The sequence below is a fragment of the Thermobia domestica genome, chromosome 7, assembly GCF_964235325.1.
Source record: "Thermobia domestica chromosome 7, izTheDome1.hap1.1, whole genome shotgun sequence".
Taxonomy (NCBI): domain Eukaryota; kingdom Metazoa; phylum Arthropoda; class Insecta; order Zygentoma; family Lepismatidae; genus Thermobia; species Thermobia domestica.
In genome coordinates this window covers 226,907,662-226,923,988 of record NC_137460.1, presented here as the reverse complement: position 1 = coordinate 226,923,988, position 16,327 = coordinate 226,907,662, and the positions used below count along the sequence as shown (strand labels likewise).

The 16,327-nt window shown below is 35.6% G+C and overlaps 1 protein-coding gene across 7 annotated transcripts in view; it reads right to left on the bottom strand.

The window, feature by feature from the left end:
* Nucleotides 1–16,327, bottom strand: part of Lar (tyrosine-protein phosphatase Lar) — a 1,526,023-nt gene that overhangs the window by 167,511 nt on the left and 1,342,185 nt on the right. For all 7 annotated transcript variants that reach the window (XM_081765888.1, XM_081765893.1, XM_081765890.1 and 4 more), the window contains one exon: nucleotides 2,125–2,275. In XM_081765888.1, coding sequence (XP_081622014.1) covers nucleotides 2,125–2,275 — 151 coding nt within the window. The remainder of the gene's footprint in view (nucleotides 1–2,124; nucleotides 2,276–16,327) is intronic.

Genomic DNA, 16,327 nt, shown 5'->3' with positions numbered 1-16,327 from the left:
TCCTTTGCCTCTTTGACTTGCGAGAATGCAGATCTGTCCATCCGAGGACTGCTGCTAAAGCTGGAATGTAACTGTGAATACGCTCTGATTTCTCTCCCATAGTATCTTTGCTATAAGCGTTACAAAATCTTATCCGTTATCTCAAACGTCTCTGTAGTCGATTTTTACGTTTGCTCGTTGTTCATGCTGGGTTCCCATAACTACATCGTCTTCATAACACAGAACTTTAAAACAATTTGTTTGCTAACAGCATACTGAAACTTCACCTACCAATAATAACATTATAGGTACACAAACCATAACGTAGGGCTGCCAACTTATTTTATCTGTAAAAAATAAGGGAGACTTTTGATAGGACCTTACTGTTATTATGAACGAATAAGAAAGGCATAGATTTACACTATGTTACACAAAACAGCTAAAAAATAATTGCAAAGTCCAGACGTGCTTTTATAAAGCTGTATTTATAAAAGCAGAAGTTGTTGTCGTGTCAATTGGATTTAATGTGCTGTCGATATGATACTCGAATTGACTGTTTTAAACATCCGACAACTATACACCGAAACTAAGGAAGATAGTGATAAGAAGAAGGATGATAATGGTGTAATGAAGGAAGAGGAAAAAAAACGGAATAACTCGAGAAAACCCAGATAGTCTTTGTCTTCGTCAAAGCTCATGTTACGGAAGCTGGGATTGAATCAGGGACCCTACGCACCAGAGGTGAGCGCTCTATTGAAATCGATAGAGGAAGAATAAATAATCTTAATATTAAAATGTATCTTAATGTGAACGACGCAAACAATTTATTTCAAAATCACACGACAGATTTAAATAACATTTTGCTTATTGAATTGTGCCATATTGAATTCTTTCTTTCTTATCTATGTGTGTGTCTTCTTGGCTTAATGCGTGAGCGGATCTTCCGAGGATTTGGAATACCCCTCAGTTGAGTGGGGCGTCCGGAAGTTTTCCTACAGGAAATTATTAACACAATAACTCGGTTTTCGATCATTTTCGTGTATAATTCTCTATAATACAACTTTTTTTTAAGTTATTGGCGAGGGATCGAAGTCTCTTCATACCCTCTCCTTCCTTCCTCGTAACTAAAGAGAAGGTCTCCAATGGTTTCCAGACATTATGAAAACTGAAATGCAATCTTTTACGCGACATACTCTCAGTGTATTTCAACACTTAGATAGTCAGTATGTGGAGTTAAAATCGTAATAAAACATACCGCATCTGCTTGTTTTCCACTTCGAACAAAAAATATATATAAATATATTGAGAGATACGAGCTCCCGAATTAAATCAAAAGGGAGAAAGTTTCCTTTTTTATACGGGATTTCCCGTTTGTGCCACAATTTTCAAAGTTGGCAACCCTACCGTAACGTCACAAAATAATTATGTAACTGAACAATTCTGGTTATCCGGTTTCTTTTTGATCAACTTAGTGTTACTGGAGACGCTGTGTTACCCTCTGTTTTAATGAACGGCCGCGTAAAGAAGATGATACACTTAAAACATCATATCAAATATTTTTTTTTTATTAAAATTTTTAATGTTTCGTAGAAAATTTACTTGCTTTTAGAAAGAGACTGTAACGCCACTGGGTCTCACAGAAATTGAACAAGTATCATGTTGTGACTGTAAAATTCGTTTGAATATACAGATATAATATATAAAAAAAAGTCTTTATACTTTAATATATTTTGTTCTCTTTTTTGCAAAGGAGTAATATATATATATATTCTTGTTTCTGTTGTATATGTTTCAAAATGACTTTTTTTTTCTATTTTTGTAATTTAAATAAATTTCAACTGTATTTTTTTAAACAAGATTTTCTTTTTTCCTTGAGGTGATTTCAAATAGAAATACTGAGAGAATAAAATAAATGAATAAATAAATGAAAAAAGAAAATAGTGTCCAACGTAGGTTAGTGGACTAGGGGGAAACTCGAAGAGAACCTCCTATCTAGAAGGACTTCTCTGATTCACTTACCTTCTACTCCATGGGCAAGTGTTAGTAGAATATCTCAAGTGCAGATAACACTACGATATTTTTTTGTTATCTAATTCCAATCTTTTTTTCATTTTTTGTTAAAAATAAAAGATAACAATAGCTTACCATACTGTTTGGTTCGAACCGGAATTGGAGGCGTGGTAGCTCCCTCACCCCGTTGCGACTTAGCTGCTAACCATATATAATACAGGGTATTTGGGTAAAGACCTGTTAGCGTATAACTTTCCGTAGGATCTATGCGTCGATGATGTTTTTCCTGTAATGATAGCACAGTTACTGTCAATATTATTTCATACTTACATCTGCAACATATTATTTATTTATTGAACAAATTCCCAGATACATTTTACACAGGGAAAAGTTAACAAACAGAAAACAACAACAACAACAACAACAATGTCAACAAAGAGTGTAATTGTTGTTTCAAACACCGGGTAGCTCGAAAAATGCCCACAACAGATATTACTTGATTATAATAGTTTGGTATTCTGTAGAAAAGAGACCTCTATATAATTACCAAACTAGACCGGGCAAGATGGAATAGGTGGGTATTCCGAGTTATACGGGAAAGGACACGTAAGAATAAATCCTGAAGTAATGTTTCCGATCCTAAGTTTCCATTAACTATTTTATGGAGAAAGTTCAGATCAAAGTTATTTCTGCGTACTCCCGGAGTCTGGATATTAAAATGTTGCAAGAATTCCTCTTTAGGTGCTGCCATGGCCTATATGGGAGAGCAGTATTCGATCTTGGGATCTTTTCCCAATATTGTTGGGCGCTATTAGAGTTCTATAAAATGTTGCTAATGATGCCACAGTGCGTAGTTCAGTAAATGGATAAACAAGCTCCAACATGCGCATTGATTCTTAACTATTGAGGAGATGTGGTCAGAGAATGTGAGTTTCGATTCAAAGATGACACCAAGATCATTATGACTAGCAGAATGTGTCCTAATGTCCTCAGTATTATTAAACCAAACTGTATCTCCTCGTAGCTAAATGAGATAACACGTGTGTCTTTTGTGGACATGGTTCCGGGTTCAATTTCTGCAAGGGAGACAAAGCTTCGAATAGAAAGCCGAGTAGAAGATCGGATCCTACTTGAAGCAGCTAAATCTCATCTCATTAGACTCCACGCCGAAACAAGGCACTAAACCGCTAATTTCCAGTCAATCAATCAATCAAATTAAAACAATACGTCAGTTAATTCTACATAGGTATAGTTTAATTAATAGATTAGATATGAATGAATTAATGTCTCATTTCAGCACGGATGAATATCGTATTAACATATATTTTTTAATAATAACGGATAGCTCTGAAAGAGCCTAACGTATATACTGATATACAGAAAGTATTAAAACAAGTTATTTCACGAATCCTGTTTCGGGATTACTTCGGGCCAACCATATTACATATAGCAGTCTGTGCCGTATCGTCTCACAGTGGATATGACACAAATAGAAAGAAACAGGTGGAGGCCAGCGATCCAAAAAAGGAATAGCAAGAGAAGAAGAAAAAGAAGAAGAATATACTGTTGTGATGCTTAATTGACTGTAGGAAACTGCTTCTCGCTATCTATTATCGTTCTACTCTACAGCCTGTAATATACCATTACAGTTGAAAGTAATGGCAATTTTTTTTTTACGCACCCTGTACCTAGCAATTTTTTTTTTAATTCAATTTCGGTTTAGTTACACAATTTACTTACTCTCTTTACTTCGAATTAAATATAATAAACCCAAAGGTTTTGTTAGTAACCATATTCCCACTGTATAATATATTTATTTATATTTTGATTGAGTGTAAATCCCATTTACGGATATATAACTTGAATAGTTACAAGGTTTACCATTCTGACGTCATACCGGAACATAGTTCCGTTATTGGATATAAATTTCCTTAATTTCAGACCAATGTAGATTTTGGCCAGGTACCTAATCTTTCCCTCACCCCCTCTCACTAGTCCATAGTCACTTTCAGATCCGGTTATATCTGGATTTGCCAAATTTCCATTCGCTTTGTAATTTCCGCGGCTAAAGTTTTCTTTCTGATTGGAGGAATTCTCTTACCTCTGGCTTTTTCGGCGCAATGTTATCAGAACAATCGACGACACCCTACAAGGAGCAGCTTGTGAATTTTGTGCTACATATTTTTCGGGAAGAATTCCAATTTACAAGGACAACTAAGGTAACATATAATGTAATCCAATAGTTAAAGATTTACAACAGAATAGGAGCCCGAAAAATCCGCAAATTTTGGTAAAGAAGCTGCAATTCAGTGAAATAACAAATTCCAGTTCTGTTTACTAGGAAGCCATGTTTGCTGCCTATCGAGAATAGACAACAGTGAAAGAGTGACTTTACTTTTTTTTTATTTCAAACTCAAGTAGGGATTAGGGAAATTACGACCTGTTTGGTGCATGTTGTTCGTGTATTAAGTAAATGTGACTTTCTATTATTTATTCAGTAATCGCATGTACGTAGGTTTGATAGTTGTAAAGTGAATAATAATAATGGCAGCTTAAGTTAGCTTAAAAGGGCTCCTATCCCCTTTTCCAAATTGAACCAGTTTCTAGCGGGGGAATGGGTTAGTTATTGTTCGTTTTAGGGCCTTTTCCCCTTTCAGGGGAAGGGTCCCTCCATAAACCTCGTTAAGGTGCCCCCCGGGCATCAACTTTTGGTAGTCATTATGTAAACAATTGGTCAGGTCAATTAGACCTAGTGTTACCTTTCTCATTTTTGACCCCCTCTAAATTAAATAGAGCCGACGGTATATATCAGAAGGGAGTATTTATTTTGTCAACATGCATGTAACTAAATGGTGCATGTTTGGTTTAGTTAGTTGTTTTATGTATAATACTAACAGTGGTGTATGTAGTTAGTAGGTTTGTGTGAGTGTGTGAATTTTCGATTTGGACAGTGTATAAATATGCTTTAATTTAGTACCATTTTTCTAACATAAATAAACCAGAGTAAATATTAAATTTCTGATTAATGAGTACAAGTATATATTTCAGTACACGGTAAATTATGCCTCCACTACAGCGCCATAGCGTCAGTTTTCGGTAGTCAATTGTTTGTTGACATTACGACATCGCATAACTTAGTGATCTAGATTGTTTGATTTTGGCCATTTATTCTCAAATTACTTCCCGTGGACATGGTTTTCGGTTCGGATGAGTATACCTTCCTATAAGATAGCATGAGATCTTACTGTACTGAAAATTTCAGTTTGCTAGGTCCAATAGTAAATGAATAATCCGCTGAAATAAAGAACACCTATTTTCTTAATAGGAGTAAAGTCCATATGCTGTTACTGTTTGTTTAAAAATGTAGTATTAAATTCTCTTTTCCCGTGGCTGTAGAAAATTCCATTGTTGCTTCAGTTTTATCAACAAATCAGAAATAGATTAATCGTTGACAATTTAACTTTCCGTAAATACATGTATGATTTTTTTTTAAACCTGCAAGGTAAATACAATTTGGGTGCTTCGAAATAAAGAGTACGTGGTTCGATGAATGTGATCGTGTGGTGGTTTGAGCGTGATAGATTGTGATAGTTATATATATATATATTTATTACTGCGTAATGTAAATATGTGTATGGCCTGCGTGTAAAATGTACGAAATAGGGTGTTTATAAAATATTACTTCGTGCGAAAATTAGTAGATAATGAATGAATGTAATGATATGTTAATAATATGATATATAATATGAATGAAATGATGACCCCTATATTTAAATGGATAGGCCTAGTGAATTTTATATAGTGAAAATATGAATATGTTTACGAAGAAAGAAAGAAAAAAAAATCTCTCGCGTTTTGACTTCCACACCAGTGCATTCATCCAACCGAGTTTGCTACTTGGATAGTAAATTATAGTTGGGAATTGTGTGTTACTTTGCATTTATGTACCTCCTAACAACAGCCCCAGATCTTAAGCCTTTCAATAGATAGAGTAGCATCATGTGGGAATTACTTCTAAAGGTTGACAGAAATGATAATTAAGAAAACCAACTGCTATATCCTGTGATCATCGAAAAGTACAGGTTTCGGTCATTTGTACCTTTAGCATTCATTGCCTCTCCGAGATTTTTTTTTTTTTTTTGTTGCTTACCTTATTTATTTATTGTGCAGTGTTCATATAACTCAGTTCGGACTATCCGATTAAATTAACTGCTACTAAATTAATATTCATGGATAGCGTACCCGGATGTCGACCCCTAGTCCCTTTAAGTATTTTCATTTCTTTTCTTAGTTTAATTAGATGAGGGAAATTAACGACGTCCCAGACGGTGGCATGTCTGCGCTGGGTAGCCATCGGTGATGTTTCGGTAATTGAAATCACCGATCCAAAATTCAGTTTATTTATTTAATTTTTTTTTATTTTGGCGAATTACTAATTAGGGATACCTTAGCTGTTACTCTAATTTCATCCCTATTCTGGAATCTTCTAGTTTCCAAGAGGTCGGATGATTTTTTTTTTTCTTGAAATTCTAAATTAGCGCCTTCTCTAACCTTCCGGACGATTTCCGGGAACCTGCTGGTTTGGGCCGGATACGGGGATCGGATTTCAATCTTACAACCAAATACTTGTGGGATTGGGATCTGATGGACACAGAACTTGCATCCTTGGCAGCAGGGCGTTCCTTGAGTCTACGTATTTGAGTAGACCACCCTTTTGGCATGTTAAGAATATTTTGGCTATGGATTTGTCGAGATAGAAATTCGACTTTTGTCTTTGTAGCGTTAGTTATTTCTCACTTAAGTCTTGGGCGCCACTATTTCTTCGTCTTCCTTCTTCTCTATCTCTCTCTGTCTTCATTACTTCGAGATTTTTTTTTTTTAAATTTCAACCTCCCCCCCCCCGGTTTCTGAAACTCATAAAACATACAATATTCATTTCACTTATTTCGATCGTATGTACTAACTGAGACATCGAGGGATGCAATTCGTGGAGGTATTGCAGCACAACTCAGAACCATTTTCGCGATATTCAATCCACCACGGGAGAAATTGACGGGAAGGTACACTATGCTTTTAGATTCCTAGAGACCTTTGTTATTCATTGATCATACAACTTATATCAAATGGATTACTGATTTCTGGTTTTTATTTCTATTGATTGGTCATATAGTGTGTATGTATTAGTAGTCTGGGCCCACTAGTTTCCAATAACATTGATTTTTTTTTTTTATATACATCTATATATGTGCTTACATAGTTTTAAAAGTTACGTGCCTGCTCAATTTGTTACATTTCCACCTCTTATGTCACTAAATAACACCAACTATTTTATATATATATATATATGCGGATCTTTAGTAAATTGAAAATGATTATTGATTATCGGGTTTATACATAGAAAGTACAATGTTGCAACCTTATGAGAGAAAAAAGTGAATTTTGATAGTCAGGGTTTTTGTTTTGTCTTTGAGCCAATAAAATATAAACATTTATAAAATATGAATACTTGTCGAATATGAACGGTTATGTAGAATTTAAACGTCGACAAAATACTACGATGGATATTAAAGTGAAATTTATTGTATTGAATAATATGAATATATATATATATACGAGTATGTATGTAATGGGCTCGGTATTTACCCTGGTTTTGTTTAGGTTGCCATAGGTTTTTGACACCCGACCTTTACCAACTATTTGTGACATATAGTGTTACCGCGTATATTGTAATAAATTACATTTTGTTGAGTGGTTACTGATGTCTGTAACTATTAAAGTTGAATATAATGTTAAATACCGCATGTAAGTAAAACGAGTAGCAGGTCGTAAGATAAGTAAAATAACCCTAATCCTCATCCAAATTTATTCGCAAGATCAAAGTGAAATTAATAACCTACGAAACAGTGTGCCCCACCAACGAATCTTCTATCAGTAGACTCTGAAACAAATCCTTCCCCTACGATCGGACACCAAACTATTCAGTATCTAGAATTTTTGACTACAAGATCTATACTAGGGAAAAATTTAGTGATCTTAAATTCAACGAACTAAAATCTGTTTAATAAGTTAATGCGAATACCGGAATATGGAAATATGTTCCCAATATCTGTGACTGGATTTGATAAGTTTTCCTTAATATTGACAAACTTTGAAATTTTATATTGAGTGCGTCGAGTGACGAAATGAGAAATATAAATATATATGTGATATGAAGCGACTATTTGTCTATAGCTAAAACAAAAACAATTAAACACTCTCATGGACACAAACCACAGTGCGAAAAGAGAGTTGGAAAAAGGAGCTATTATCGATGTGAGAACAAAGACTCATAAAATCGTCGAAATGTCTCCTCTTGGGACAGAGACCTAATAAAATGCTATTAAAGTATTTTTTTTTTTAGAATGATTAACCAATTATATATATATATTTTTTTTTAATTTATTTTTTTCTTTCGTTTTCCGCAACGATATATATAGATTCATTACACTGAATCCTAAATGTATTGATCTTTGAATTTTTTTTATTTTTTGTCTTTCATTTTTTTTCTTTTCCTTTTGTCAAATTCTCTTTTATGTAATGCAACTTTTAATATATATATAGGAAGAGAAATGTGTTATTTGGTCTTGATAAAATTAGCGAATTTCTATGCATGTTAATGAAACATTCTTTCCATGTATTAAATTTTTCCATGTTATGTCCAACTAATTTTTCTTCTATTGAAATGTAATAAATGTCTATAGCATTGTAGTTAGGTTAGTTTAATTCAACCAAATACAACCCGAAGTATACATTGTCCTGTATGAATGTGTGTGTGAGTGAAATGTAGGTTTAGTATTAAGTGCATCCATTATTTTGACATATATGTGTGATTTATTATAATTAATGGTAGTTATCAATTAAACTCATTGAATGTTAATACTAACTTAAGTTGGCTCTATGAAGGAAGTAAAAAGGACTGAAGTAGCCTGAACGAATGATCATCATGAGAGAACTGTGAGAGTCAAAATCTTCTACGAATATGTAATACTCTGATTTTTTTTTTTTTTTTCTTTGTGGTCGATTCTAACATGCCATCAACTTCGTCGTTTATTTTTCAAATATTGGATATTAGTCTAGAACTTCTGGAAATATTGAATAAACTGTAGAATTAAACTTTCTCATCTATCTCAGATCTAGATCGGGATAATTTGGTAGTTAGGGTTAAATGGATCTAGATCGGGGATGTATGGGTTAACATGTGTCTACCGTTGATCACGTTAATACCAGATATTCAACTAATAGCTATTGGAAATGATCACAATTAGATAATTATTCGCTTTCCTTTACCATATTCCTTAAAATATCTAGTAACAGTTTTCCCTTTATCACCTTCTTACTTTACATCTTTCCTCTTCTATCTTCTTTCTTTTCTTCATCTTCTTCTTCTATTTTTTTTTAATAAAACTGGAAGGGGGGTCGTGACTGGGAATTCTATATGTAATAAACACGGTCATGTATTTATTTATTTTACTTTATTTTCTTTAGAAGTCCGAAAAAAAAAAAGTTTTCTCGTTTCGATCGAACCTAGTATGTTCGAAATTAAGAAATGGAAATTATATTCCAATGTAATTAGGCATAAGCTGATAGCTTCATGAACATCCCCACCAGGGGTGAAGGGTTCCCACTCACGACTTATTTCTGTGCATCACCTTTGTTGCAGATTTTTTTTTTTTTCTCAATCAGTTGTAGATTGACGCGCAGCGACAGGATTCGTTGTTATGGCAACAGTGGTTGCTGTGGCAACGGCCCCATAAGCCAGTTTTAGAATGGCGACACGTGACAAGACTGTTGCCATGGTAACGCATGTTTACTGTGGTAACGGATCTGAAAATGCTTATTGAATAATACCAGTTATCATGCCAATCAGTTTGAATTGGTGAACCGCGATAAGAATGGTTGTTATGGCAACGTTTGTTTCCATGGCAACGGATCTCAGTTTAAATGGCGACCGATAGATTTGAAATTTTTGTTAAGAATGTCAAAGAGTGAGGTTGAAGGCATGTTGAATTGATTATAACATTGAAATTAATAAGAGAAATTTTATAGTCAAATGAAATAAGTAGAGTCGTTGGCTACTTTGTCATTTTTGTTTCCTTTTCTAAGGGGGAAAAAGAGAAGGAGTGTCAAAATTTTTTCTAAAATTAGAATTAAACGCTAGAAGGGTTTCAAGGAAGGAAAGAGAATGGGAGTCCTTTAAGTCATGAATAATACTTGTCTGGATAGTAAATAAGTATTTTATAGTATATGTGTATTTTTGATATATATCCTGTCTTTTGTAAAGTGTAAAGTGTCTCAAAGCTATGGCAACAAAAAAGGTTGTGGTGTCACAGGGCGAGTGTGAAGTCACGTGCACTCAATGCACATTAGATGAAAGAGAGAAAAGATCTCGCGCCCCGCGGAGACTTATAAGATGTACCGGTTGTGGACTAAAATGGATCCACTTTGCTTGTTCCAATTTGGACGATACTGCTGAAAATGCAGAAAAAGTTCAAACCGGCGAAATAGAAAAATATTGTGAGGACTGTGAAAAGGACCGAGGCCAAATATCTCCAGCGGAGATATCTGACCTCGACGATGAGGAAAAGATTGAAAATCAAAGTGATTCTCGGGATCAGACGGCAAACCCGAAGGAAGGAATGTCATCTGGAGGGTCTGACACGTCTGCATTAATTCGCCAGATGATGGAAATGATGCATGAAAAATTTTCTAATATGAACGAAAAATTTTCTAACATGGAACAAAATAATACAGAAATGAGGCGTGAGATAAATCAGAATAGTGAAAACTTAAGGCGTGAGATAAATGAGAAGTTTGATACCTCGAAACGAGAGACCGACGCTCGATTCGAGGTATTAAACAACAAATTTGACCAGATTTGTTTAGACTTTGCTTCTTCGATTAGTAAATTGAAAGAACAAACGTCTACTGAACTGGAGCAGGTTAGATACCAGGCCCAACAGTCTACCGAGCAGCTCAGAGACGAAACAAATGAGAAACTAAACGAAATAGATGTAAGGTTTGAGGGTACAAACAAAAGATTTGGTGACATCGAACAAAAAGTTGAACAGCAGCAGGCTGAAATAAGTAGATTGAATGTTGTAGTATCCGACCTATCAATAGAATCTAAACTAGAGTCGGTTGACCAAAGAATTAGTCGAATTCAAACCGAAGTAGACAGTATTAAGGGGAATATTACTAAATTGCAAATCGCCAAGTCTGATATCTCCTATCCTTTTCCTGATGGCGATTCTCCAGGGAAAATTCTCCCAGAAACAAGTAACGTCCTCCCGGGTAAGAGTCAAGTGTTGCCTGATGCACGGGACACAGCAATGTATTGCCCCCCGCATCAGCCAACCTCGAAATCATGGTTGAGTAATTTTGATGTACCGATGCAGTCGAGTGTTGTGACTACAACAGTCACTAGCGTAAATGCTCACTCTACCTTTGGAATGGTACAATCGTACAGCGTGCTGCCAGGAGGGGAAAGGAGATGTGCCGGACCGTCGGTTACTACCGTGGTGGGTCCTAAGTTTGAACCTTACATGGTCAACACAAATTACAAAACCTCTCTTGGTCATATGGGAGCGTTCAGTTCAGTGACCACTCCGTCGGTGGCAAATCCGGTGACAACCCCAACTGCTCAGGATAACGCGTTGATTCCACTGGATTATTTTCCTGCCCCGTATAGTATGAGCTCTAAAGTTTCCCTCCGGGATATTGAACGTTTTCCCACTTTCGATGGGAACATTACTAACGGGTTACCTCGAGTTTTCCTGCGGAGACTGCAGCAATATTTAGACATGTATAAACTTACTGATGGGGAACGCCTGCAGATAGTTGAAAAATGTTTGATCGCCGCTTCGGGCGCATGGTTTGCTTCGGTTAAATACCAAATCCGAACGTTTAGTGATTTTTTGATTCTTTTTAAAGAAGAATATTGTAATGAGCACATCGAACGGCTCCAAAAGAGAAACTTACAATCACTCCGGTATGATCGCTCCAAGTATGGGTCCCTCTTGGACTATGCTTGGAAAATTATCGAACTATATTATCAGATAGCTGAACATCCCTCTCAGGCTGAACTTGTAGATATTATAGTTAACGCTCTTCCACCCGATGAGTCCCGGGCCATAGCGTCCCACTTGTGCCAAACGGTGCGAGAAGTCACCTCACGTTTAGCTGCCTTGTGCGGCAAGGAAGTTGGTGGTCCACCAAAACGATACTTCGCCCGACAGGCAAAAATTCTAAAACCGATGAAGACGAAGGTAACGGCAAGTTGCCAGACAGATTTCCTGAGTTATACCCAAGCTGGATCTCGTTATCCTAGTGGGTATGGCTCAGAAAACAACAATAATGGCCGGCGACTATTTAGGAATCGGCCCATGTTCAACAATCGCCGGAGTTATCGTCCCTATGACCGTACCAACATGGAATCGAACCCGGGTAGGGGCGATAACACCAGGAGGAATTTTAACAGGGCGTACGGAAGAAGGGAGAACGGTAATAGTCAGAAAAATAGTAACAATAATGTAAATCAACCCCAGAATTCAGTCCCTTCGCAAGTGCGTGGTAACGGTGAGCCTAGAACAATATTAAATGGAAGTGATAGTCGGGAAACTAGATCCTAATGTCATCTGATATGCTAGTCGGCGAGTGAAGCCTTACGAATTGTTTCTATCGATTTCTCAGTTAGAACTTCTGTCCGTTCTATTGCTATATGAACACTACTGAAAAAAAAAAAAAAAAAAAAAGTATCGGAACTCACAATTTTCGAAATTTAAAGATTTTCAATTGTACAGAAGATAAACGTAGTGAATTACTTGCGCAATACCCCAAGTAGATATAATATACTGTCCTAGAGTGACTGGTAACGTTTGAATGGGATGAATGAGTGTGTTAACTTAACAAGCATCAGTAGTTAGTATTCCCAATTAGCAAAATTTTGTTATTCTAACAAAATTTTGTTAATGGGCCGGGGAAAACTGTAATATACCATTACAGTTGAAAGTAATGGCAATTTTTTTTTTACGCACCCTGTACCTAGCAATTTTTTTTTTTAATTCAATTTCGGTTTAGTTACACAATTTACTTACTCTCTTTACTTCGAATTAAATATAATAAACCCAAAGGTTTTGTTAGTAACCATATTCCCACTGTATAATATATTTATTTATATTTTGATTGAGTGTAAATCCCATTTACGGATATATAACTTGAATAGTTACAAGGTTTACCATTCTGACGTCATACCGGAACATAGTTCCGTTATTGGATATAAATTTCCTTAATTTCAGACCAATGTAGATTTTGGCCAGGTACCTAATCTTTCCCTCACCCCCTCTCACTAGTCCATAGTCACTTTCAGATCCGGTTATATCTGGATTTGCCAAATTTCCATTCGCTTTGTAATTTCCGCGGCTAAAGTTTTCTTTCTGATTGGAGGAATTCTCTTACCTCTGGCTTTTTCGGCGCAATGTTATCAGAACAATCGACGACACCCTACAAGGAGCAGCTTGTGAATTTTGTGCTACATATTTTTCGGGAAGAATTCCAATTTACAAGGACAACTAAGGTAACATATAATGTAATCCAATAGTTAAAGATTTACAACAGAATAGGAGCCCGAAAAATCCGCAAATTTTGGTAAAGAAGCTGCAATTCAGTGAAATAACAAATTCCAGTTCTGTTTACTAGGAAGCCATGTTTGCTGCCTATCGAGAATAGACAACAGTGAAAGAGTGACTTTACTTTTTTTTTATTTCAAACTCAAGTAGGGATTAGGGAAATTACGACCTGTTTGGTGCATGTTGTTCGTGTATTAAGTAAATGTGACTTTCTATTATTTATTCAGTAATCGCATGTACGTAGGTTTGATAGTTGTAAAGTGAATAATAATAATGGCAGCTTAAGTTAGCTTAAAAGGGCTCCTATCCCCTTTTCCAAATTGAACCAGTTTCTAGCGGGGGAATGGGTTAGTTATTGTTCGTTTTAGGGCCTTTTCCCCTTTCAGGGGAAGGGTCCCTCCATAAACCTCGTTAAGGTGCCCCCCGGGCATCAACTTTTGGTAGTCATTATGTAAACAATTGGTCAGGTCAATTAGACCTAGTGTTACCTTTCTCATTTTTGACCCCCTCTAAATTAAATAGAGCCGACGGTATATATCAGAAGGGAGTATTTATTTTGTCAACATGCATGTAACTAAATGGTGCATGTTTGGTTTAGTTAGTTGTTTTATGTATAATACTAACAGTGGTGTATGTAGTTAGTAGGTTTGTGTGAGTGTGTGAATTTTCGATTTGGACAGTGTATAAATATGCTTTAATTTAGTACCATTTTTCTAACATAAATAAACCAGAGTAAATATTAAATTTCTGATTAATGAGTACAAGTATATATTTCAGTACACGGTAAATTATGCCTCCACTACAGCGCCATAGCGTCAGTTTTCGGTAGTCAATTGTTTGTTGACATTACGACATCGCATAACTTAGTGATCTAGATTGTTTGATTTTGGCCATTTATTCTCAAATTACTTCCCGTGGACATGGTTTTCGGTTCGGATGAGTATACCTTCCTATAAGATAGCATGAGATCTTACTGTACTGAAAATTTCAGTTTGCTAGGTCCAATAGTAAATGAATAATCCGCTGAAATAAAGAACACCTATTTTCTTAATAGGAGTAAAGTCCATATGCTGTTACTGTTTGTTTAAAAATGTAGTATTAAATTCTCTTTTCCCGTGGCTGTAGAAAATTCCATTGTTGCTTCAGTTTTATCAACAAATCAGAAATAGATTAATCGTTGACAATTTAACTTTCCGTAAATACATGTATGATTTTTTTTTAAACCTGCAAGGTAAATACAATTTGGGTGCTTCGAAATAAAGAGTACGTGGTTCGATGAATGTGATCGTGTGGTGGTTTGAGCGTGATAGATTGTGATAGTTATATATATATATATTTATTACTGCGTAATGTAAATATGTGTATGGCCTGCGTGTAAAATGTACGAAATAGGGTGTTTATAAAATATTACTTCGTGCGAAAATTAGTAGATAATGAATGAATGTAATGATATGTTAATAATATGATATATAATATGAATGAAATGATGACCCCTATATTTAAATGGATAGGCCTAGTGAATTTTATATAGTGAAAATATGAATATGTTTACGAAGAAAGAAAGAAAAAAAAATCTCTCGCGTTTTGACTTCCACACCAGTGCATTCATCCAACCGAGTTTGCTACTTGGATAGTAAATTATAGTTGGGAATTGTGTGTTACTTTGCATTTATGTACCTCCTAACAACAGCCCCAGATCTTAAGCCTTTCAATAGATAGAGTAGCATCATGTGGGAATTACTTCTAAAGGTTGACAGAAATGATAATTAAGAAAACCAACTGCTATATCCTGTGATCATCGAAAAGTACAGGTTTCGGTCATTTGTACCTTTAGCATTCATTGCCTCTCCGAGATTTTTTTTTTTTTTTTTTTGTTGCTTACCTTATTTATTTATTGTGCAGTGTTCATATAACTCAGTTCGGACTATCCGATTAAATTAACTGCTACTAAATTAATATTCATGGATAGCGTACCCGGATGTCGACCCCTAGTCCCTTTAAGTATTTTCATTTCTTTTCTTAGTTTAATTAGATGAGGGAAATTAACGACGTCCCAGACGGTGGCATGTCTGCGCTGGGTAGCCATCGGTGATGTTTCGGTAATTGAAATCACCGATCCAAAATTCAGTTTATTTATTTAATTTTTTTTTATTTTGGCGAATTACTAATTAGGGATACCTTAGCTGTTACTCTAATTTCATCCCTATTCTGGAATCTTCTAGTTTCCAAGAGGTCGGATGATTTTTTTTTTTTCTTGAAATTCTAAATTAGCGCCTTCTCTAACCTTCCGGACGATTTCCGGGAACCTGCTGGTTTGGGCCGGATACGGGGATCGGATTTCAATCTTACAACCAAATACTTGTGGGATTGGGATCTGATGGACACAGAACTTGCATCCTTGGCAGCAGGGCGTTCCTTGAGTCTACGTATTTGAGTAGACCACCCTTTTGGCATGTTAAGAATATTTTGGCTATGGATTTGTCGAGATAGAAATTCGACTTTTGTCTTTGTAGCGTTAGTTATTTCTCACTTAAGTCTTGGGCGCCACTATTTCTTCGTCTTCCTTCTTCTCTATCTCTCTCTGTCTTCATTACTTCGAGATTTTTTTTTTTTTAAATTTCAACCTCCCCCCCCCCCCGGTTTCTGAAACTCATAAAACATACAATATTCATTTC